Source organism: Mesoplodon mirus (genome assembly GCF_964341445.2).
Source record: "Mesoplodon mirus genome assembly, chromosome: 4".
NCBI lineage: Eukaryota > Metazoa > Chordata > Mammalia > Artiodactyla > Ziphiidae > Mesoplodon > Mesoplodon mirus.
Window position 1 is genome coordinate 162,690,100 of NC_138979.1, and position 25,609 is coordinate 162,715,708.

Consider the following 25,609-nt stretch of genomic DNA (forward strand, 5'->3'; position numbering starts at 1 on the left):
CAAGCTCACAGCATGTGCCTGCCTAGTTTAGGCACATGACTAAAGTGGGTCGGACCTTTAAATGCAGGTGGCACTTCTCAGAGCCCTGGACATGAAGAGATTGAAGCTCTGCACCCACATCTGCCAGGATCTGACATCTTGACCACGACTGTGGAGGGCAGTGGTGACAGGAAGTGCTGGTCATACCAAAGACCAAGCCGACTGGGCCACATGCAGGCTGCCTGGTAACCCTTTTAGTGTTCGCCAAGGGGGTGAGGGGCCCGCTGAGGCCTGGCAGGTGGTTGGAGATGGGCCACCTCAGCTGGGCTGAGGGACAGCACTCTGAGCAGCCCACATGGGAATGTGCACTCCCTCCAACCCCCAGCCAGAAAGGACTTGGTCACGGGAAAGACAAAACCTCCAAGAATGTTAAGTGTGGAGATTCCACTCTTCTCTCCGCAGCTGTGTGAGGCCTCTGGCCTTATGGGCACAGGAACTGACTAGGGATGGGCAGAAGGCAGAGTTCCCAATTCAGGTCACATTCTCCTAACCTGGGAGAGATCACCCTACCAGGTTCTCATCTGGCTGGCTGGCCCTTGCCTGGGACAGTTTTGTTTTGCTCGCTCTCCCCGGGTGGAAACTAGAGGAGGTGGGCCCCTCCTGCTCCCAGAAGACAGGAAGCCATGCTTTGCCTTATGTAACCAATCAGAAAACAATCCTCTAGTCCAGTAGCTCCACCAGGGCAAGAACTGGGGAGAAAAAACAGGGTTTAAAAACAAGCCAGCAGGGCTTCCCTGGTGGCACAGTGGTTGAGAGTATGCCTGCCGATGCAGGGGACACAGGTTCGTGCCCCGGTCCGGGAAGATCCCACATGCCGTGGAGCGGCTGGGCCCGTGAGCCATGGCCGCTGAGCCTGCGCGTCCGGAGCCTGTGCTCCGCAACGGGAGAGGCCACAACAGTGAGAGGCCCGCGTACCGCAAAAAAAAAAAAAAAAAAATTTAAAAACAAGCCAGCAGAGGGCTGGTTGGTCACTTCCATTCTCCCAGCCCCAGCCCCATGTATCTGCCTTACATGACAACCTGTCTCTTCTCCTCCCAGGAAAGGCTGTGTTCTGAGGAGTTGGGTGGCAAGAAATAAAGGAGATTCTCAGTTTACCTCTTTGGGATCTCTGTTTCCTTGGATATAAAGGTAAGATATGCACACCTGAACTGCCACCTTGTAGTGCAGCTGTCTACGGATCACGGAAGTGGAAGCACTCTGGAGACTGTGAATCAAAGTGCCGTGCAGATGCTACCTGACTCACCTCACCAGGGGGAAGCCCTCCAGGCCAGGAAAGGGGTCTCTGGGGACATACCTCAACGCTTAGGAGCTATAAAATAATTCCAAGCCCCCAGGGCCAATTGTCCAGGCTGACTAGGGAGAACTACCCACCCTCAATTCCAATTGTAACCAGTAATTACCAATTATTGTAATTACCAATAATACTCTGGGATTTTTAGCATCCCTTCAAATAACGTAATTTCAGATCTGAAAATTCCTCACACATGGAAAAGAATATTACTTTAATTTCTATTTCACCAAGATATGTGCAACATAGGGAGGGGTTAACTTACCCACAGTCACCAAGTGACCAGGCCAAGATGACAAGTGGTGTTCCTAATCCCTGGCTAAATCCCAACCCAGGTGGTTCAACTGGTACCCAGGTAGCTTTAAATAACCCAGATTCTCAGGTACTGATTCAGAGGTGTGGGGTCTGGGATTCTGTTCAGGTAAGGCAGAAAACCACACCTGTCTCAGGGCTTCTTCCCACGGGCACAGGGGCTGGTGGACCTGCTGCACAGGAAGGCCGGAGGAAGACAAAGTCCCAGCACAGTGAGGCCCGGGAAAGATGAGAAACCTTGCCAGCAACAGGTGGCTCACAGCTCAGCCCTGGCTCCTGAACACAGAAGAGATGATCAAAAATAGAAGCATGGCAAGAGGCATCTGCCACATGCATCATGCCTCATGCAGCTGCCATAGCTTTGACCAGGAAAACACTTCTCATCCTGCTTTTGCGACAGATCCTCCTCCTCTTGGACTAGGCGGAGGTACGGGAGGTACAGGGGCAGCAGATGGAATAAGAATGAGAGCAGCTGAAAGCAGTATTCTCCTCTAGCTTGGCGAGGACGGACAAGAGAGCTGCACCCCACGAAAGTCCGGGCAGGAGGCTGCGCCCAAGCCGTTCCTCCCAGGCCTCAGAGTAGTGGGCATCTGCTCAGTTACCAGAGGGAGATGATAACGCTTTTCTCTGGTCTAGATCTCAGGTTTGAGGCCCCACCCCAGGATCAGTCTCTTCCTCTCTGCCCACCTCATTCCCCAGGCCTTCCCTCCCCCATGCCTTTCAGGATCCTAATAAAATAACCACCAGTAGGGGGGAAAGGTAAACCTTTATTTGGAAAAGAGAGTTAAAATGACCATTTAAAACCCCCTTTCATTTCCAAAACAGAAACAAATAAGAAAACAAGGAAAAGATCATCTATCAAGCTCCTGCCCTCTGCCATCTTTAGCCATTTTTAAACTACATTTCCTGGCAGAAAAAAACAGTGATGGGCCCTAGTCCTACAAACCAATAGGGCACTGTCTTGAGACCATCTCAGGAGATGCCCAGGGAGAGACAGAGTGGATGGTGGAGTGTGGACAGATAGGCCTGGGGCTCAGACAGGCACATGCCCAGTACCCAGGAAATAATGTTGAAAAATATACATGAATAGATAAATTCCCCAGAACCCAGGCATGGAAAGCTTATAACCATGAACGCAGCAGCAGAATTATTCAAGCTGGGTCTTTGGCTCTCAAAAAAAAAAAAAAAAAAGGAGAAAGCATTAACCTCTAGCTAACTGTCCCGAACTCCAGCCTCTCAGCTATATCCTCCAGTCCCATTCTGGAGGCCAAGTGGGCCAACAGCAAGTCAAGTCTGCAGGGCCAGCAGCTACACCCAGCAATGCAGGATTCAGTCATGCAGGTGACTCATGTGGGCAAGGGAGCACCCCCTGAAGGGGTCAGGGTGCCCCTGCACCAGGAGAGGGAAAGCAGAGGCCATGAGCCACCACCTCCAGTTCTTGGGCCAGTTTTGCCCAGGGCCACCTTTCTGCTGAGAAGTTCTGGCCTGAGCTAAATACCAGGCTTTTCTAGGGGAAAAAAGGAAGGGGATGGGGGAGGCAGCAAAGAGTAAAAAGCAGTGGGAGGAGAGGAACAGAGAACTGCAGCTTAGCTGTGCAGAGGAAAGGGAACAAGTCCCTGAGGTCTTGCGTCCCAGCTGGGGCAGCTGCAGAACCTGCCGGCGCTCCCCCCCGGGACTCGCACCCTCGCCGCAGTCCTCCAGTGAGATAGGAGTCTCCTGACAGTTCTTCCTCCTCATGCTTAAAGAGTTTGGCACCTCAATCCACTACCCCTGCCCACTGACCCCGCACAGGGGTTCAAACTTTGGCCTCCCACAGGGCAGCCTGGGGAAAGGGATGAGCCCTAGAGGAAACATGCCAGGTCTGTGGGGAGCTCTGGGTCGAGGGCATCCCTGAATCCGCTGCTCCAGCTCGTGGGGCCCACTTGTTACCAGAGCCCGGACAATGAGGGTGCCCTGGTTGGCAGGATGGACACCTAACGAAACACAGATGATAAAAGGAGACGGGCCCACGCTCCTGCCGCTGGCAGCCAGGTGCCCATGTGCCTGGCAGCACACAGCTACCCGGTCATGCCCTCCACCTGCCCCTAGGTTGACAGCCCCAGTGTGGAAAGTGGGCTAGTCAGAGACAGGCATGGCTACACAGAGCAGTCCCACCCCGAGAGGATGCACACACAACACACATCTCACGTGTGTGTGTCTGGCAAGAGGGCTGGGCCCAGGGGATTCAGGCAGGGAGAAGGTCAGGTCAGAAGGCACCCCACCATGAAACGGCCTGAAAACAAATAACCAATGAGATCAATAGCTCCCGCAACCCTGGTAATTAAAATCAAGGGAGAGCACTGGATACATGGAAGGAAGGGGGAACCCCCCCTTCTGCCTCTCCCAGGGCCACCCAGTATGTGGCACAGGTTTAGGAAGAGGCTGGGGCGGGGCAGCGACCACAGGCAGAGAATGTGGACAGGCCTGGAGGAAATGTAGCCATGGGAGAAAGGGAACAGGGAGGGGAGGGGAGGGGACGTAAGTTTCTTGGATCTAAGTTTCCAGAAGCATGGGATATTTCCACAGTCTCTGATCCAGGTGGCTCTTCTGGAAGAGAAGTTCTCTTCCCCTGGGAGACCGTTATAGGGCAGTGACTTCCATCTCAAAGCTGGCCAGTAGGCAGAGGTGGTCTGAAGAGCAGAAGGGGTTGGGTAAGCCATTGGCAGCCCAGAGAATCTCTTCAGAGAGGAGGGAGAGCCGGCCCAGGAGCTTGAGAGTTCCATCCCGACAAAGCCTGCGATCTGGAGCACAAAGCAGAGGCCGGTGGGTAAGGCAGCCGCAGCCACACTGCACGGGGTGGGGGAGCCCGTGGGAGCTACACCTTAGCAGCCTGCGTCTCCTCGACGGCCCTATCCTCCCTCACCTCCTGCCGCCTCTGGAGGAGGCCTCATTTTCTCAGATATGCCATGATATGTCAATGAACGAAGCCGGGTGGCTTCGGTGGGACTGCGGCAAACTAGAGTGCACGTCCAAGCCCAGCATTACAAGATCTTCTGATTTTCCAAGAGAAGCCGAAGTCCAGATTTGCTATATGAAATTTGATTTCTCAACAGAAAATCTAAACATTTTAAAAGACATGCTTTAAACAAAACAGGCATGGGGCTGATAGACTGCTATACTGTGACTATTGTGAGGGGTGAGAAGACAGGAAATGGGGTTTCTAACCTAACCAAGTCCCTTACTAACCAGCTGCCACTGAACAAATCCAATAGAGCACCTCCTGGTGCTCTATTTTCATCTTTAAAATGGAGGGACGGGGCTTCCCTGGTGGCACAGTGGTTGAGAGTCTGCCTGCCGATGCAGGGGACACGGGTTCATGCCCCGGTCCGGGAAGACCCCACATGCCACGGAACGGCTGGGCCTGTGAGCCATGGCTGCTGAGCCTGCGCGTCCGGAGCCTGTGCTCTGCAACGGGAGAGGCCACAACAGTGAGAGGCCCGCGTACTGCAAAAAAAAACAAAAAAAACAAAAAAAAACGGAGGGACGGCTTGTTCTGCCCACATCTCTCTAATGCTACAAGGATAAAAAGAGAAGGCGGGCAAATGGCCTAAGGGAAGTATGATGAGGATGACCAGTGTCAGGTAGGTATGAGATCTGCTCCTTTGCTGGTCAGGTCCCAGCAGCCCAAGCCATGTGATCAAATGCCTGACCTACCATCAGTTCCCAGGGACTCTTGGGGGTGGCTTCTAGGAATCCAGGATCCACCAAGCTTACCAGTTCTGTTCCCATTCTCGCAGGACTCAGCTGAGAAGAAGATGTAATCTACTGTCATTCCAAGACCCAAGGGCATTGTGGTGACCTCTGGGCGGCCATGCTGGGGCAGGAAATGAGTATATACCGAGGTCAGGTGGAGGCAGTGCTGGATGGTGCCTACAGTCCTTCGGGGATGGAGGGGAAGATGTCAGTCAACAAACATTACTGAACTTTTCCCAAAGTCACTTCTCTGTGGGTTTTATCAAGTTTTTTAAGGGATGATCCCAAATAACTCAACCTCAGCAAATGCCTTCCCATGCTAATTAAGAGGCTGAGGGTCTTAGCTAAAATTAGCCTAGAAACAGACACATTTATATACAGTCCTGCTGACATTTCTCACCCCCCACTCTCCTCTTGCTACCTGGTGAAGTATACCTAATGTACCCTTGTCCATGGGTCAGCAAGCTCTTCTGTGAGGCCTTACTCCCAAAGGAAAAGGGCAGGGGCTTTTCATCTGCAAGAACCTAGGTGGGTCACCTCTGGCCTCTGCACACCAGTTTGTTCCTCCATAAACTTAGCACACACAAGGGGAAGAGAGAGCTCAGCAAAATGTGTTCCCCCAAATCAGCCCCAGGAAAGCCAACAGGAATCTCTCGAATACACCTCGATGGGGCTGGAATGCAAGCAGAAGGGAACTGGAAGAAGATTACCTGGGGAAGTCAGGCTCAGGCTCAGATATGTCTTCCTCAATGACAGACTCGGCCCAGCCAGGAGGTCGCTCTGTAGAAGACCAGAGAGAAAGGGTTTTATCACAGACAGTGAAGCAGGGTTAGAACCTTGCACCCTGAAATCCCACTCAAATCCTTGACTAGATTGTTCCAGAAGGGAAAAGGGAAAGAGAAAAGGTGAGGAGAGGAAGAAAACAATGGACCAAAGTCAAGAACCTCAGGAAGCAGACAGACAGAGGTCTCTAACACAGACATCCCTTCCCTGGCTCAGCAACTTTTTAAAAAATTTAAATTCATTCTTTAGAATAGGTAATATAGTCACATGGTACAAAAATCAAAATGTAGAGAAAAATATCAGTGAAAAGGCTCCCTCCCACTCTGGGACCTTGCCACTCAATTCCTCTCTCCAGAGGCAACCAATGTTAACAAATTCCTGGTGTATTCCTCCAGAGATTTTCTATCACCCACCATCCATTGTGTGCATATATGTATCTGTGTATGTATGTGTATACATATGTATGCACACATACGTGTCCATACTTATACACACCTATACATGTACACACACATACACGAAGAAAAAAGACACACATTACCAATATCAGGAGAGAAAGAGGGAATATTATTACAGATCTTACTGACATTCATAGGTATTATGAACTGAATGTTTGTCTCTCCCCAAAATTATGTTGAAATCTTAACCCCCAGTGTGATGGCATTAGGAGGTGGGGCCTTTAGGAGGTAATTTGGCCTTGAGGGTAAAGCCCTCATGAACAGGATTAATGCCCTTATAAAAGGGATCCCAGAGAGCTGTCCTTTCTGCCATGTATGGATGCAACAGTAAGTTGGCAATCAGCAACCCAGAGGAGGGTCCTCACCAAAACTGGACCATGCTGGCACCCTGACCTCGAACTTCCAGCCTCCAGAACTGTGAGAAATAAACTTCTGTTGTTTATAAACTACTCAGGCTGTGGTGTTTTGTTATAACAACCCAAACTAAGAAAAAGGATAACAAGGATCAACAAAATTGACAAACCCTTAGCTAGACTGACCAAGAAAAAAAGAGAAAACTCAAATTGCTAAAACCAGGAATGAAAGAGGGGGCCATCACCACCAACCTTAAGAAATAAAAAAATTATAGGGATACAATAAACAATTGTATACCAACAAATTAGATGACTTAGGTAAAATGGACAAATTCCTAAAAAGACAAAAACTACACAAACTGACTCAAAAAAAAGAAAATCTGAATAGTTCTATAACAATTAAAGAGACTGAATTAGCAATTTAAAAATTCTCACAAAGAAAAGCCCAGGCTCACATAGCTTTACTAGTGAATTCTGCTAAACATTAAAAAAAAAAAGTAATATGAATCCTTCACAAATACTTCCAAAATATAAAAGAGGGGACACTTCCCAACTCATGCTACGAGGTATTACTCTGATATCAAAAGTAGACAAAAACATCACAAAGAATGAAAACTACAGACTAATATCGCCTATGAATGTAGATGCAAAATGCCTCAACAATTACAGTTCTGTGATTTATAAAAAATGTATATTTGGTCATTCAGATGACCAAATATATATATCTCATATATAGTCAGTCTTCATATACATATAGTCTTAGTCCACAGTTGCTGGTTCAAAGCTCTCCAAACCCTTAGAATTTCCTGAGTGTTGAGAGTGAGCAAGGTGCCTTTTGTTATGTTCATGAGGCAATTTTGGAAAATACCTAAGGTTGGGGGCTGGTTGCCAATGGAACCAACCATGTGATGAGAGGAACTTGGAGTCCCACCCTATGACCTCTGGGGAGCAGAGAGAGGTTGGAAGTGGAATCAGTCACCAATGACTAAGGATTTAATAAATCATGCCCATGTAATGAAGCCTTCATAAAACCCAAAAAGGACAGGGTTTGGAAAGCTTCCAGGTTGATGAACTTATGGAGATTCGAGGGAGAATGGTGCACCCAGAGAGGGCATGGAAGCTCCACATCCCTTCCTACATACCTTGCCCTATGCATCTCTTCTGTACAGCTGTTCCTGAGTTACACCCTTTTATAATAAACCAATGATCTAGCAAGTGAAATGTTTCTCTAAGTTCTGTGAACCACTCTAACCCAAGGAAGGAGGGGATAGTGGGAACCTCTGGTTTATAGCCAGTAGGTCAGAAGAAGCACAGGGAACAACCTGGTCTTTTGACAGGCACCTGAAGTGTTGGAGGGGTGGGTCTTGTAGAACTGAGCCCTTAACCTGTGGAATCTGATGCTATCGCTGGGGAGACAGTGTCAGAATTGAGTTGAATTGTTTGTTGGCATTGGGGGAAACTCCTCCTCCCCCATGTTGGAAAACGAGTCTCAGAACAATATACTGGCAAACTAAATCCAGCAAAATAGAAAAATGACTATATACTATGACCAAATACGATTTATCCTAAAAATGTAAGGTTGGTTTAACATCTGAAAATCAATTAATATAATACATCATATTAATAGAATACTGAAGAACAAAAACCACATGATTATCTGAATAGTCACAGAAAAAATTTCTGACAAAATCCACTCCTTTATGACAAAAAACAAACCCACAACACTTAAAAAACAAGGAATAAAAGAGAACTTCCTCAATCTGGTGAAGGGAATCCACAAAACACAAACAAACAAAAAACAAACAAAAAAACCGCATGGCTAACATCATACTCAATGCTAAAAGACTGAAACCTTTACCCCTAAGATCAGGAATAAGACAAGAATATTTGCTGTCACCACTCAACACTGTAATGAGAGTTCTAGCCAGGACAATTATGGAAGAAATAAAACGCATCCAAATTGGAATGGAAAAAAGTAATACTATTTCTATTCGCAAGATGACATGATCTTATACATAGAAAATCCTAAGAAATGTACTAAAAAACTACTAGAACTAATAAATGAGTTTGAGGGACTTCCCTGGTGGTGCAGTGGTTAAGAATCTGCCTGCCAATGCAGGGGACGTGGGTTCGAGCCCTGGTCGGGGAAGATCCCACATGCTGCGGAGCAACTAAGCCCGTGCGCCACAGCTACTGAGCCTGCGCTCTACAGCCCGAGAGCTGCAACTACTGAGCCCACGTGCTGCAACTACTGAGCCCACGTGCCACAACTACTGAGCCCGCGAGCCACAACTACTGAAGCCCGTGCGCCTAGAGTCCCTGCTCCACAACAAGAGAAGCCACCACAATGAGAAGCCCGTGCACCGCAACGAAGAGTAATCCCCACTCATCACAACTAGAGAAAGCCCACACACAGCAATGGAGACCCAACGCAGCCAAAAATAAATAAATAAATAAATAAATAAATAAATAAATTTATATAAAAAAATTGAGTTTGAAAGATTGCAAGATACAAGACTGATATACAAAAACTGCATCTCTATACACTAGCAATGAATAATCCAAAAATGAAATTCAGAAAATATTTCCATTTATAAAAGTAACAAAAGGAATTTTAAATAGTTACAAATAAATTTAACAAAAGAAGTATAAGACACACTGAAAGCTATAAAACATGGAAAGAAATTAAAGATCTAAATAAATGGGAAAACTTCCATGTTCACTGATCATAAGCTAATACTGTTAAAATGGCAACATTTCCCAAAATGATCTACAGATCTGTAAATCCCTACCAAAATCCCAACTAACTTTTTTGCACAAATTGACATGGTGATCCTAAAATCCACATAGAAATGTATAAGAGACCCAGAATAGCCAAAATAATCTTGAAAAACAACAATGAAGTTACAAGATTTACACTTCTCTATTTCAAACTTATACAAAGCTAAAATAATCAAGGCAGAGTGGTACTGACATAAGGATAGGCATATAGATGAATGGAATAGAACTGAGAGTCCAGAAACCCATACGTCCACTGTTGATTTTTTACAAGGGGAGGGATAAAGGGAAAATAACTGCTAATGAATATGGGATTCCTTTTGGGGGTGATGAAAATGTTGTAAAATTAGATTGTGATGATGGTTCCGCAACTCTGAATATACTAAAAGCCACTGATTTGTACACTTTAAATGGGTGAATTTTATGGTATGTGAATTCCACCTCAATAAAGTTATTTCTTAAAAAAGGTAAGAGAATGTTATGGACAACTTCATGCCAATAAATTTGTTAATTTATATGAAATGAAATATTCCTACATTTTCCCTGTTAAATTGTTTTCTCTTTTTGTTGCTATTATAAATAGGGTCTTCTTAAAATTACATCTTTTAACAAATATATCATTATTTTATTATATGAATACTATTGATTTCTGCATATTAATAGTCTACCCAGATACTTTCCAGAATTAACGCTAATAATAGCCGTTAGTTGACTCTCTTGGATAACCAGTTATATAACCATATTAACAGCTAGTAATAGTTTACCCCCTCCTTTCCATTGTTTACTTCTATTTTCTTGTCTATATTTCTATGTTCTATTTCTAAATCTGTGGCTGGTGTCTCTCACAGTTGAATGACAGTAGTCATCCCTATCTTGTTCCCAACTTTGACAGGAATGCCACTAGACTGTCTTCTTTAAGCAAGATGCTCATTTTTGGATTGAGATAAATGCTTTTGTTTTTTTTTTTTTCTTTTTCAGGCACCTGGTGGCTCCACGCCCCTTCCTCCATGGTGCACCAAAGCACTGACTGACCAAGATAAATGTATTTTAAGGGTATAAGGGATTATCTATTTTTTCCTTAAGAAGGTTCTTTTTAAAAGAATCTGGAATAGATGTTGAATTTTAACAAATGTCTCTGACATCTACAGGATGACATGCATTTCTATATTTTAATAGATTTCATATATTTATTAGCATGATAAATACATTAATAGATTTCCCAATATTGAACTACCTTCATATTTCTGATAAACTCCATTTGGCCATAGTATATTGCTCTTTCAGTGTGATGTTAGATTCTGTTTCCTGATCGTCTATGTACATTTTTTGCATCAATATTCATAAGTGGAGAAGGTCTGTAGTTTTCTTTTCCTGTGTAACTGTTGTCAGGTGTTGGTGTCAAATACTTCTTTTGTAAAAATAACTTGGCCCCCTTCTGCTGTGCTCTTTAACAATTTAAACAATAATGGAATTACAAGTTCTTTAAAGGTTTGATGATGTTCTCCTATCAACATGAACATGGTGTTTTTGTGGGACTGTATCTCAGAACTTTCGCTACTTTTTCACCCTGTGGTAATCTATTTATGTTATGTCTCTCTTTCACAATCAGTTTTAGTAAATTACATTTTCTAAAATTAACATAGGCCATCAAAGTTTTCAATTTCTTTTGCACTCGGTTGAGAAAAGGACCCCCTTATAATCCTCTTAATTCTTCTGCATCTGAATACTTTTACCTGCTCCTCCCCTGCCCCCTTAAATAGGTTAGCTAATCTGACAGCTGTTTTTCACTCAAAAAACCAACTGATTTTTAGAGCTTACTAGTCCTACTGTTTTTCTGTTCTCTAAATTATTTTCATTTTCATCTTCTGCTTTCTTTCAGCTTGTTCTCTTTTCTAACTTGGGGGATACTTAATTTACTTACTTTAATCTTTTCTTATCAATATAATTCTCTGATTCAAGATATTCTATATAATTCTATGAATTTTTCACTGAAAGCTATTTTAGCTATATACCACAAATATATGGTATTTTCATTATTGTTATTTTCTACACACTCTGCAGTTTCAGTTTAAATTTCATCTTTGACCCAAAAGTTGTTTGAAATTTTTTAAATGTCCAGATGATAGCATTCTTTTAACTTCTATTTTTAATGCATGTGTGATCACGGAAAGTTGGCTATACTATTTCTACTGTTTGAAATTTACTGATTATTTTTGTGGTAGTCTAATATATGGCCAATTCTCAGGAATTTCCTGTGGATATTTTAAAAGATGTCTTTGCTCTGCTTTCAGTGTTCAGAGTTTGATATGTATCCATCAGATTTACCATACAACATGTTATTTAAGTCTTCTGTATTCTCAGTTATTTTTTATCTACTTGAACTACTGTGAACTGAGAAAGATGAATTAAAACCTTCAACCATTAGTTATCTTCTGACTATTATTCCTTGTTAAATACTGCAGTTTCACTTTGTGATGACTGATGTGATGTTATTTGGAACATAAATGTTCCTAACACTAATATCTTCATTTTGAATCAGAAAAATCACAGTGACCAGCAGGATATTGAAAATGGTTTTCTCTTCAGCAAGAGGCAAGCTAATTTAGGCTTCTGAATCACGTAAGAGGTCAGGAATCAGAGGTACCATTACTCCAGAAAAGAGGTGGGAGGTGAAAATCAAAACTGTCACAATGAACTCACCAGTCAATTAGAACCATCCCTTACAGAGCCATTACGTTTTCATGTCTCATTCCTAAATGTGAATGGACACCTGATGGAATCTTTGGGAACAAACAGTGGGGTAGGAAGAAACTAACTCTCAATTAAAAGAACCTTGGAAGGAACAGATGGAATTTTAAAAATTATCATCCTCAGTAGTAGAAAGGCAATATTGCATTCATTAAAAAAAAAATGGTATAAAAAAGAAGGAACTTTAAAAAAGAGATTTGGAAATTAAAAATATAATGGCAGGGCTTCCCTGGTGGCGCAGTGGTTGAGAGTCCGCCTGCCGATGCAGGGGACACGGGTTCGTGCCCCTGTCTGGGAAGATCCCACCTGCCGCGGAGCGGCTGGGCCCGTGAGCCATGGCCGCTGAGCCTGCGCGTCCGGAGCCTGTGCTCTGCAATGGGAGAGGCCACAACAGTGAGAGGCCCGCGTACCGCAAAAAAAAAAAAAAAAAAAAATGAGGGGGACTTAAAATTTAGATTCCCATCTTATGAATTATTCCTTCACAAAGGGAGTTGGGGAGAGTGAGAATCACAATTTTTTTTTATTATACACCTTGTGTGATGTAGAACTCTCCAGCACAATGCAACGGCAACTTGTTGGAAAGTTAGACCATCACTCCCTGGCACTGTAGCTACTTTGGCAACTCAGATGCTTCCCATTAAAGTCAGTGTCACAGTCAACTTGGCAAGTTTGAATGTCTACAGTTGAGTTGGATGACTCTGGTATTGGACTGGAAATATTATTTGTTAGCACATCTAAACAAATCCTCTAGAAAAAAAGATCACACACTATGATCTCCTTGTACTGCACTTAAGTCTTTCTACTCATGGTCTAAAACTGGTGGTAGGTTTTTAGATCTGGAGTCCTTAAAAGAGATTCATCAGGACCCTATTCGGCCCTGGGTGGGGATACTAAGCAAACGGAAGGGTACGTTCACAGTATGTGGAGGATGGGTGTGTTTACCCAAATTTAATCTCAATTTTGAAAATACTGCTATTATTGGGTACTGTTAGTGAACTGGATATTTTCCCCCATATAATGATTCTACTTACAACGTGATTGTCAGTGTATTTTAAAGGTTCTTATTTTGTTATTAAATTGAAATGCTTATGTTATGTTTCAAGTACAGTACTGAGTTTTTAAAAATAACCTATTCTTAACATGGAATTACCTATGTGGGATCCTACTACTGTTTAACTTTAGGATTTTGTATTCTTAAAACATTGAGCCACTGCTTCCCTGCCTGAGCCCAACTGATCCAAGCACTTATCCCAGTTCCTAGCACACGCCAGTCGCTCTATGCATGGTGGCCACAGCTGTAATAATACATTAGCTTTGCAATTAAAAAAAAAAAAAACCAAGCCATTGAAATGTTCACTGCTCTGTGCAAAATGCCAATTCAAGTTAAATTCCTTCAAGAAAAAAATGAATTCATTGCTTACCACCAGTCCTTTTACTATAGTTTTTTCAGTCATTGCTTGGTTGTCTTAAGTTATTCTTCTAGCAGTTTCTTCATGAAAGGCTTTGGGTTGAGTATAAAATTTTTGACCACACCATCTTTCTTTGAAACCTTGCTCTCCTGTGTTCCAGAGTCGAATGTTAATGTTAAGAAATCTGAAGCTTACCTGATTATTTTTACCTTTAAAAATAGCCCAATATTTTTGGTTCTGCCCAAAGGATTCTTTTATCTTTGACTTTTGTTAACTTCACTAGGATGTCTTACTGTTGACTCTCCTGTGTCATTTTTTACTGAGACATGGTATATCCTTCTCAATGTGGAGAGTCAGGTCTCTTGATTTTGGGAAAATCTTCCCTGAATCATCCCTTTAAATATTCCCTTTGTGCTATTATACTGGGTTTCTTCTTTGTGAACTCGAACTATGTGTATGTTGAATCTCTTTAACTTCCACTACTGTTATTTTCTTTCTAGTGCTTTTTATCCTTCCTGGCCTCTGCCTCTTGCTTGTTTTCAGCAGTGCCTATTCTCTCTTAGACTACTTCTAATTTTGTATTCATTATGTGATTCTTAAATTTTTTATTCCACTTCTTTCCTGAGCTCTGCAGTTTACATTTCATCTACTGATGTCTTGCCACGTGCTTGAACTCATTTTATAAAAGCAATTATTTTATTTTTGCACTCTTATGTTATAAAGACAATAGCTTAATTTTTTTATTCATGGGGAAATAATCATAATTTTCATATGTTCCATGGCAACAGTTTTTATCTCCGAAGTATTCTTTATCTGCCTTTTATTTTTCCTGTTCTTCCACCTTTTTTTCTTATAGTATTTTAGTACAGATCTCACACTGGCTCCTTTTGGGCAGCCCAGCTTGGAATTAGTTGAGGTTTTTATGTACAAGCTATTGGTACAAAGCTTATATAAGCGCAGACCTGGGTACGCATTCCAAGTAACAGGCATTTTTCCTTATGACACAGGGCTGTGTGTGAGTCCTGTTCATCTTTATTTCCCCCTAGCCAAAAGAAATATGCAGTTTAAGTATTACACCTCCCCCCACCACTTAAACAGACTGCTTCGTGCAAATTTGGCTTGATTCCTTGATCAGTCTTTCCTCTACTGCCTCCTTGGACCAAAAGAGGTTAAGACAATATCCTTTCACAACCTGTGCATCCTATTCTTGTCGACGAAACAAGGGATTTTGATTTCGTGCCTCAGGATACGCTCCTCACCTTGGAGAAGGGTACCCTGCTGGCTCTTCTGGAGATCCATATGGCCCCACAGACCAGTCTCTCCATACCTGCTCCAGCACCCCTGCATGACCTCCAGTGCTTCTTGCAACCATTCCACCTGTGCTGTGGTTCATGATTTCAAATATCTTCAGGTCTCCTAGCTTTCTCAAAGATGGAGTTTGCATTTCTCTTTTTCATTCTCCTTGTTGCTTTGGAGTGTTTTCAGAGACAAGAAGGGGAGAACATCAAGCATACTCTGCGACTTACAATCTGGAAGTTCTCAGTAGGAGTAACTTGTTATTACAACCAGGAATACTGTCACCTTATGATTTTCAAAGCCCCATCAAGTGTATTTCCTCTCTTAAACATGCTGTATACATGCTAGTTATTAGCAACTTAATACTAAAAAGCTTGTGGCTTACTCAAGGTCTCAGAGCTAGTTAGAACCCAGGTCTCTTGATTCCTGGTCCATGTTCTCAACACACTGCACACGGCCAGTGAACTCCACTGACCTTCCTCCTAAGCATACTTATTACCAGAAGCTGATCTCTAAGAATTACACATAGAAAAGACTAAGAAACCACATAACTGACAAATATCAGAGGTGCAGAGGAAAGAAGACCAAGCTTAGTTGGAACAAGTTAGGGAACAAGCTTAGTTCCCATTACCTGGCTTAGTATCTGTCACTCCTTCCATAAGAACCAGTCCTACAGGTCGCTGACAGGCGATGCTGCAGAAGCGGAAACGTAGCAGGAAGTCTCGGCTATACTTACGTCTCTCTGTAAACCAGGAAAAGCCATACAGTGAAAGACAGTAAGAGGAGCCACATGCTGAGACTTCCTTAATACCAAGAAGCTTACAGGTAGGGACACAGAGGAAGTCTGGCTCTGAAGACAAGGAGATTTTCCAATGGCTATGACTTAAAGTTGTCCATTTCATTAGGTGACCATGAGGACAATGAAAAAAACAAAGGAACGTGCTAAGAGAATTGAGGGAATTACACTTTCTCTTGTCACTGAGGTGCCAGCTTTCTCCCAAAATGGGTGTGGAGGGACAACCAACCAAGAATATGGCATGTGCTCACCTGATTTCTTGGGGTGACAGGAGGTGACATACTGACAGCAATCAGTGATGCCCAGGGAGCTGGGCCATAGTGGGGCCTGCAGCTTCCTCTGATAAAGCTGATGGGAGAAGTCTTCCTGTCCAGATACCTACAAGGAAAGAGCAGATGGGAATAAGGAATCTGAGATGGAAAAAGGAAATAGCCCATGTTTTGGGACATGCAGACAAACATACATACACACACACACAGAGTCACATACTATGTACGTAACACAAGCAAAACACATACGTCTCAGGGGAAAGTTAAAAATAAGGAGCTATTTAAAACCATTATTTTATTTTTTTACTAGAAACACTGAAATGTCCATGAGACAGGAATAAGGGGTTAAGAGAGTGAGGTATGCGAGTCAAAGAGAACAGAACTATATGAACATAGGGTCCCCTAAATTTCAGCTCAGAAAAATCTACACTACTCTGCCCAGGGAATGTCAACTTTCAGGGGATTTAATCTGCAGTGGGAAAAGGTTTATCCTGATCTTTGGATCTTCTGGATCAACTGTCTAGCATCTTAAGCCTATTACTGGGAAACCACGGGGTCAAACCAAATGGGAAATTCACCAAAGCACTTTACCGTATCTACGTCACCATCCTCGGTCAAAGCCCATGAGCAGCCTGGGAACGGACAGAACGTAGTAGGGGAAACATTCGGCAACATCAGTCATCTGCGTATCTCCAACGTGTGTAGCAAAATCCCCTTTATTTCATTTAACAACAACAAATATTTGAATGCCAACTATGTGCAAAACACTAGCTAAGTGCTGGGGAGAGAGCAGTGATAGACGCAATCTCTCTGCCCCTAAAGGACATACATTTTCAGTATGCCATCAGAAGTAAAACACACCTTCAATTGAATGGCCATTTACTAACTGTGTGACTTTGGGCAAGTTAGTTAACTCTCTTGGGTTCAATACGCTCTACTGTTGAGTGGGATAGTAATACCACATACAATTAAGAATCTGGGTAACCATAACTACCAATTACTGACTGCTTCCTTTGAAGCAGAAACTGGAAAACACTGTGTGCATTATTTTATGTAATCCACCAAAGAAAACCCTCTGAAGTAGGTCCCATCATATCCCCAGTGTATGACGAGGCAAATGGGGCTTACAGAAGTGAAGTAACTTGCCCAAGGCGGCAGAGCGGGGATCTGAACACAGGACTGTCTGGCTTCAAAAGGAGAGCTCTTAATCACTGTGCTAACAGCAGCTGTCACATGGTAGGCACTGAGTAAATTCTTCTTCCCATTCCCTGAGCCCCTTGATTATAGCAGCTTCCTGGCAGGATAATGCCTTTCTCTGCGCATGTGGCAACCAGGACATCGCTGGCACTTGAGGAACCTCGTTAAAATAAAAGCCCAAAGTGCTCCACAATAATTCAGTCATTTTATGTCTTTTCTCCCCTGTGCCTTGCCAAAAGTTAAGCAACAAGTTGGATCAGCAGGGGCAAAAGAGAGGAACAAGGAGATTAAGTGACATGTAAAGAAATCAGCACAAGCTGAATGCTCCTCGGTAGGGCTAAATAAACTACAATAAAACTATAAGATACCTAGGTTATAAACATTCAGCAGTTAAAAGGAATGAGATAGATACATATGTACATTGTTGAGTGAAGAAGCTACAAAATGAAATATACATAATCTATCACATTTATAAATACACACAGTACATTATATACCAGCTGTTAGAAGCAATCACAGCATAGTATTGGAGGGCAAGAGCTCTGGGGCCAGGCTACCTGGTTACAAATCCTGGCTCCACCACTCACTACCTGCAAAAACTAGAGTAAGCAAATTACCTAACTTCTCTACACCTTAGCTTTTTCATTTATAAAATGGAAGCAATGATAGAAATTGTGAAAATTAATGAGTTAATACCTGTAAAGTGCTTAAAATAGCACCTGGCACACAGTAAGTGCTTAATAAATGTAGATTATGATTACATCATCACAACAGCTTAGATACTACTGCAAATGCATAGAAAATGACCTGGAAGAACACCACCAAACTTTGAACAGTTATTACTTGACTCTAAGTGGAGACGTGGGAAATGTAGGTAATAAAGGGGACTTTGGTCTTATTTTAAAATGTCTGAATCCTTAAAGGGATGTACTTGTGTACTTACATGCACTTACATATATACTTATGTACCTGTAAACTAAACATAAATTAATGATAAAAACTGAAAGGATTCCAATATACCAAAGGCACTCACGAGCTCCTAACTTCCAGGCTTGGGTACCAGATATCAATAGAACAAGAAAAAGCCAGAGGAAGCCAGAACAGGTGTAACTGAAGTCCCTGCCACAGAAGCAACACCAGGTGCCAACACCAAAATCTCTCCCTAAGCCAACCCCGCAGTGGCCTCTCCCATTTCACCTTCCAGGCCGGCATCCCACGGTAGTGGAGTTCTCCATCCCTGATGAAGTTGTAAAGAGGTGAACCAGGGACAGAATTCAGGTCCCCACACAAGATGATGGGGCAGTGGCTGCCATCTGACAACCTGGCCACCTTGTCCACTTCAGCCAAGAAAATGGCCATCTGGGCTAGCTTGACATCGCCCCGACGTGGGTTGTACAGGATGTGAGTATTTGCCACACATAACGGGGCCACTGAGACTTGCCCCAGGCCTTCTGGGACTAGTGGCTGCAGCAGCAACACTAAGCCCACGTTGTCCCGATTGAGGAGCTCCAAGCCAGGCCGGAAGTACTCCACAGGGCTGGCGCAGAGCAGACGGAATCGCGTGGGCTTGTAGCAGACAGCACAGCCATCTGTCTTATGCCCGGTCCTCCTCTTGTAGAAACAGGTAAAGCCTGCAACGAACACCCCACCAAGGAGATGGGTCAGAGTCCTTGAAGATGGGTTAGGGTCCCTCTACCCAGTGGCAGTAGCCCAGGCATGTGTGCCTAATGCCTTGCTCCTGCAGTCCAGTAAGGGGAGTCCTTGCCCTTGCCAATTCCTTGGTTCTGCAGAGGCTCCCTTACAGCTGTAACCAGATGACTGAGTGGCTAGAAGGGGAAGGAGGGACAGAAGGGTATGAAGCAATAACCTGACAGGAAAAGCATGGACTCTAGGGTCAGACAAGCCGGAGTCCAGGCTCCACAACCTATGAGTTGTATGTTTATAGCTTTGTGACCTTGAGCTAGTCACACAAATTTTCTGAACCTCAGTTTCCGCACTGTAAAATGGGGATAATAATATTCAGCCTCACAGGGTTGGTTACTTCAAGGATTAAATGGCAATATATGTCAGAATTGCTTTAAAACTTCAGGACTCTCCTTCTCACCCACACAAAGGAGCTAGCTCGCAGATGAGACTGAGGGTTTACTGAGATGAAAGAAAGATACAGTGCTTTCAGGAGAGAGCAGACAGGGCTGTAGGAAGAAAGACTGGCAAACGTGCCAGGGAGCGGCATTACCCATCATTCTCAGAGAGGGCTCCAGCTGCTCCCAGTAATGATCTTCCTGGACTTCCTGGAGACACAAGATCTGGGAAAATGACAAGGACTCCAATCACTCCAGAGTAATGGAGGGCCCTGGAGTACGACTCCCACCCCAGGAGCAGGCACTGAAGCCACATGGGAAGCTGCTGTGGGTCTCAGGCTGGGTCACACTGAAACATCCCCTGATGACTCTTCCCTGATAGCCACTACCAGCAAGAACAGGCCCAGAGTTACGCTGAGATCAGATACATGTGCTGGCTCTTCCTGCTCCTTGAATCCCTCACGTCTCCCTGCCTGCACAAAGGTGCTAGAAAGCGTGCACCACGGACAGTCTTCTCAGCATCTGCCCCAAACTCATTACACCAGGAAGACAAGCACCAGTCCTAGGCAGGAGGCCAATCATATGAACAACTATGGGGTTCAATTCATTTTCTAAGAGCATTGGGAAACAGCCAGGGTCCAGAGCAAATGCAGGATGGAACATCTCCCCATCTTCACTCACATCGGGATCCCAGTGCTGGAATTCCTGCATGAGATTCGCAAAGCGGTAGTTCCAACTGAGGATGTCTGGATGGCAATGCAGGTAGAGCTCTGAGCTCTGCTGCATCAGGTCCTGAGCCAGGATGTTATAGGACATCAGAGTGAACTGGAACTGAGGGCCATCCCCTGCCTCCAGGCCCTGAGCATCTGGCTGAGTGGAGAAATCCTCCCATTCTCGCCACAAGATTTCTGCAAAGGTGTCGGGAAGAAGAGGTCCATGGTAAGTCCATGTTATTCACAGGGCCCACCATCTCCACTCCTGACTCCATGATACTGTGACGAGTTCCTTTTTTCATTTTCCCTGTCATTCATCCCTTTCTGTGGTGATTTGAACAACACTCTAAGGACATTCTCAGACTAGACAATAAGCTCCACAAAGCCAAAGATAATCTTGGCCTGTTCATCACCATATCCCTAGTACCTAGCATAGCACCTGGCACCTAGTACAAGTTCACTAAATATGGCCGACAATTTCTCACTTCTGATAAATCCATGGGTCTCTGGAGAATCACTCAGAATGTGCTTAACAGTCATCTGAGATTAAAGACATTTCTAGAGTAATCTCACCCTTGGGTGTTTTCTGACCTCTAACCCTGAAAATGCCTACAGAGCCAGAAACCATAATGTGTCTCCCATGTGCCCTCGAGCAGGGAGCTGCAGAGTGGATTTCAAACCTATGTGAGCCACAGCACTCATTCTCCAAAGTTGAATGGAAGCCCGATCTATAACACAGATAAAAATGGAGTTATCTGGGCTTCCCTGGTGGCGCAGCGGTTGACAGTCCGCCTGCCGATGCAGGGGACACGGGTTCGTGCCCCGGTCCGGGAAGATCCCACATGCCGCGGAGTGGCTGGGCCCGTGAGCCATGGCCGCTGAGCCTGCGCGTCCGGAGCCTGTGCTCCGCAACGGGAGAGGCCACAACAGTGAGAGGCCCACGTACCACCAAAAAAAAAAAAAAATGGAGTTATCCTGGTTGAGGCAGAGAGCGGAGCCCTGAGAGCTCTCCACCGCTACCCCAGGTCACCTCCAGAGAACCAATAATGTAGAGAATCAGAACTATGGCCTGCTTTCAGTTCTGCCACTACCTAGCTATGTGACTTTAGGCATGTCCTGCCACCTCTCTGTGCCGTGATCACTTCATGTGAAAGGCCACGGGGCTGGATGAAATGCTCTCTAAGGCCCCTCTGGATCTGCCACTGCAGGAGTCTCAGAAAAACAGAATGCAGCAGCAGAGCTCCACACAAGGGAACTTTAGAAGTGACTGTGTGCACATCCGAGACAACCTGCTGCCCCGGCTCACTCAGCCGGTTGCCAGACTCACCGTGATACGGGATTTCCACTGGGGGAGGCTGCAACTGCCCCAGGCCCTCAAAGGGCCAGATGGGAGCCTCTTCCTGGGGCACAGGCTCCGGTGCTATGCTCCAGGCCACCACTGCGGGGTCCTCTTCCCACTGCTCTGCAGCCAGGGCACCCACTGGGAGGACAGCACAGTCTGCATACTGGGGGCCGGTCTGCACCGGGACTGCTGCCCACGTTGGGCCCTCGACCTCTGGCAGTGGCTCCTCTCCTAGCACCTCAGGGAAAGGCTCCTCCAGGTTCTCTGCTGCCCACAGGTCACTCAGCTGCCTGCTGGACCACTTGTCTTCTGCAGCAGCATCCTGTTCTCCAGGATTATCCATCAGGAGCGCCAGGCTGCTCTGGGCTACTCCCTTATCTACAAGCAGACCCTCGCTCACAGTAGAGAGTGGCTGGCTTGACCCTTCTTCTTGCCACTGCTGCAGCAGGCCCTCACACTCCTCCTGGTCGGGGCCCCGAGGGGCCATGGCAAAGTCACCGTCTACCCGGGGGGACGAGCTCTTCGCCAGGAGGGCATTTTTTCGACATGTGAAGAAAGCATCTAAGAAGAAAGCCAAAATACCATGTTATGACAGCATTACCCAACCCACGCTCTTCTCCCAACTTCTACTAAGTCCCATACAAGCAAGAATCATATCCACCTTGCTCATCACTGTACCATCACTGGGCTTGCCCATTTTAGTGCCTGGAACATCATCATCACCAGAGCGAAGTGCTTACTATGTGCCAGGCACTGTTCTAAATGCTTTACAAGTAGTAACTAATTCATATGGTAGGGATCTGATAAATATTCAGTGTGTGAATGAAAGAATGGCTATCCCACATAATCTAGGACAGAGATGGTCACATACAACCACACTCCTTTTATCTGGAGGTTAAGACTCCTATTAACATCAACTCTCTGGTTCTAAGAGCCACATTACACTGGAACCAGCACTTGACCATGAGTCAGAACTGTGGGTCATGGGCTAGCACTGAAATTAACAAAGCTATGTGACCTTGGACAATGCCCCTAGTGAGATGGACTCACTCTTGACTGTAAAATGAGGACAAGGGAAGTTTGAACTAGATAATCCCCAAGAGCTTTTCTAGTTCTATAAGTCCACTAATCTATGAATGCATTCTAAAAGAAAAAGGCCTAAAGTAGACAAAAAGGGTGTCTCAAAATCTGTACAATCTCTCTCTCAGCAAAGGCCCTGGGTCCTCTTCTCAAATCTGTTTATTCTACTCATAAATCTTCACAAACTTCATTATCCCATCCAAACTTCATCTTTCCCATTCCATAGTACTCTAGCGGCTATAAATCAGAAGGTGCCAACAACTGACAGCAACAGACAGCTGCCTAACGGCAGCCACAGTGACAGCCAACAGGAAAAAGCAGGTGGGAAAAACTATAAAATTGGAGCCCCCAAAATCCAAGCACAGTATTTTGGTGCAAACAAAACCTCCCCCCACCAACACACGCTAAGTCACTTATTTATAGCATAGGACAAGTGACATGTATGATGATGACCCTCAATCACCAGAGATTTATTTTATCGGCTCCATTTTTTTTTTAAAGGCAAGAAAAACTTCAAAATGGTTCAAACGTTGAAAGACACTATCTTATTTAGGGTCTATGTGGATTTACGTCCCTCAAACCAGTGGTTTTTCAACCAGGGGTGATTTTGCCCTCAGGGAACATTTCTGCATTGTCTGGAGACACAGTGGTTGTCACAACTGTGGGGATGCTACTGGCATCTAGTGGTTATAGGATGAAGATACTGCTGAATATCCTACAGTGCAAGAGACACCTCCACAACGAACTACCCAGGCCCAGACGTCAACAGTACTGAGACTGGGAAACCCTGCTCTAAACTCATGGGCCGAGTTGCTGACCTTAGTCTCAGGAACTTATTAATTCCCTGCCCTTTGAAACATCCTCTATGTATATCGGATGGCAGAAGTTCTTTGATTTATATGTGTGAGGTTATTAGTTTTCAAACTCAGCAGGTTTTGGTTGGTGGTGGTGGTTTGTTTTTCAACAGCAGAATTCTTTTATTAAAAGAAAATCTGTAGAAACCAAATGTACAAATACAAATGGGGCTACTTTAATAGGTGTGTGCAAGTGAGTCGGGGGAGGTGGCCCTTCCTCTGAGATACCTAAAACTCTGACTACTGGTCTAGAAACCTCTGGACTAGTATATGTCACTAAGGCTGCCATTATGGACACTGGCAGAGCTCCAGAAATGACAGCAACGTGGTTAGAAGAATATGCACTAGTTCTCTGAAAACTTCTGTGGAGTTCCTCATTTCTGAGAAGTATGTGCACATAAGACATTCCCGAATTGAGTGCCTACTGCATTCTGGGCAGTATGCTAGCACTAGATACAGTGAGCAAAACAGACATGGCCCTGCCCTCCTGGAGCCCGCATTCTAGTAGCAGATACAAACATACACATACATACATTAAGTGTTTTATATGAAATATATAGGAAAAGAAATTACACACACACACACACACACATATTGTGTAAAGTTCCAGAAAGGAAAAGCAAAGAATGCACACAGTTGGACCTCTTATTTCTAAAAGTCTTTCTTGGTCTGTCCTGCCCCCTAAAATGCCAGAGAAAAGTCTGGGGGTTCTGTGGGATCTCCCAGAGGAACTGATGGTCTCATAAGAGCCTCGGGAACGTCAAAGACCAGGAGTGGGGAGTGCAGGCAGATCATGGCAAAGTTAAACAATAACTCTTCTCTAAGTACCCGCTGGGCATTGCCTCCACCCCACTACATCTCTAAACGCACGGGACATTGCTTCAAAGCTGAGGTTTCAATGTGTCTCTGGATTCTGAGCATCCGTTTTTTCAACCAGACTCCGCTGAGAGGCGGCTGGGAAAAGTGAGTGTGGAGTTGACCCAGGGGAAAAACAGGAACGTCTAGGTCTTCAGTCCACAGATCCACCCCCAGGGCCAACTGGTCCCTGTCCACAGAGAATTCGGACATTCGCCTCGGCCCCAAGCGGCCAACCCTCCCCGACCCCCAGGGCAGTGACTCAGCGGGACCCGGAACCTCTCCGCAACCCCGGGGCCAGAGAAGAGCAGCTCTGGCCCCTCCCCCAGCCCCCTCCACGTTAACTGTGGCCCGACACCTCCAGGTCACAGGCGTGAGGAGGGGGCTGCCCACGAGGCTCGCCGGCCAGGCCCGGGCCTCGTTTAGTCCAGGACGGCACGGCGGGGCCGAGGGCGGCCTCCCCACATGTTGGCACTGCCGGGGGAAAGTGGTTGTGAGGCCGTCCGCGACGCACGCCGCCCCAGGCCCCGCGGGGCCCCGGCGAGGCAGGCCCGGGCCTGGCACCCGCCCGTCAGGACACGGGGCCGGTACCTGAGAGGGCGCGGAAAACGCGTGCGGCCGGCAGCAGCAGGTAACACAGGCACGACGCGATCATGGCCGGCCGCCTGCGCCCGCTCCCGCGCCCGCTCCAGTGCCCGCCTCCCTTCCTTGCCGCCGCCCGCCGGGTCTCCCTCCGTTCGGCCCCGCCCCCGGCTCGCCCCACCCCCGGCTCCACCCCCGGGACGGCTCACATGGTACCACTGCGCTTCAACAACAACTTTATTGGGAGCGCAGGGCCAAGCGGGCTCCCGCTGGGCGGGGAAGCCAGTTCCCAAGGCAATGGAGCGGAGCGGGCGGGGCCTGGCTCTCAGCTGCGGCAGAAGCGCCGGGATTTGAAATTAAACCCCTCCTGGAGGCACCATGGTTGTTTTTTTTTTGGCCGTACGCGGGCCTCTCACTGTTGTGGCCTCTACCGTTGCGGAGCACAGGCTCCGGACGCGCAGGCTCAGCGGCCATGGCTCACGGGCCCAGCCGCTCCACGGCATGTGGGATCTTCCCGGACCGGGGCACGAACCCGTGTCCCCTGCATCGGCAGGCGGACTGTGAACTACTGCGCCACCAGGTAAGTCCCATAATATTATTTAAAGTCCACAGTTTTATTCCCGCTTCTGCCGCCTCACTACGGC

At 45.7% G+C, this 25,609-nt stretch overlaps 2 protein-coding genes across 4 annotated transcripts in view; one reads left to right on the forward strand and one right to left on the reverse strand.

Annotated features, from left to right (window-relative positions):
- Positions 1-1,551: 1,551 nt before the first annotated feature.
- On the reverse strand, positions 1,552-25,109 carry ANGEL1 (angel homolog 1). Of its 3 annotated transcripts, none has more exons than XM_082618552.1 (10): positions 24,975-25,109; positions 21,580-22,155; positions 20,221-20,447; positions 19,695-19,764; positions 18,656-19,089; positions 16,244-16,370; positions 15,828-15,938; positions 6,082-6,151; positions 5,393-5,556; positions 1,552-1,915 (listed from the first exon to the last, which is right to left on the reverse strand). In XM_082618552.1, exons 1-10 carry the CDS (start codon positions 25,036-25,038, stop codon positions 1,896-1,898), a joined length of 1,863 nt encoding a protein of 620 aa, XP_082474678.1. In that variant the 5' UTR covers positions 25,039-25,109; the 3' UTR covers positions 1,552-1,895. The 3 variants fall into 3 exon arrangements, with proteins under 3 accessions (XP_082474678.1, XP_082474677.1, XP_082474679.1); XM_082618551.1 differs by lacking the exon at positions 1,552-1,915 and adding an exon at positions 2,387-4,419; XM_082618553.1 differs by lacking the exons at positions 1,552-1,915; positions 5,393-5,556; positions 6,082-6,151 and adding an exon at positions 9,542-15,368.
- The window catches only part of LRRC74A (leucine rich repeat containing 74A), a gene marked incomplete at both ends in the record, with an annotated part of 58,204 nt that continues 57,631 nt past the window's right edge, over positions 25,037-25,609 (forward strand). The window contains 1 exon segment of the mRNA XM_082618791.1: positions 25,037-25,346. Within this exon segment, the coding sequence (XP_082474917.1) occupies positions 25,037-25,346 (310 nt within the window).

What these genes read in the sequence shown, in the direction of transcription:
- ANGEL1 (XM_082618551.1), bottom strand. Translation starts at nt 25,038, where the DNA reads ATGATCGCGTCGTGCCTGTGTTACCTGCTGCTGCCGGCCGCACGCGTT. An exon ending in TCCAGCACTGGGATCCCGAT is followed by an intron (nt 19,765 to 20,220) that starts GTGAGTGAAGAT and finishes TCATTTTCCCAG; the next exon opens with ATCTTGTGTCTCCAGGAAGT. An exon ending in CTGTCACCCCAAGAAATCAG is followed by an intron (nt 15,939 to 16,243) that starts GTGAGCACATGC and finishes CCTGGTTTACAG; the next exon opens with AGAGACGTAAGTATAGCCGA.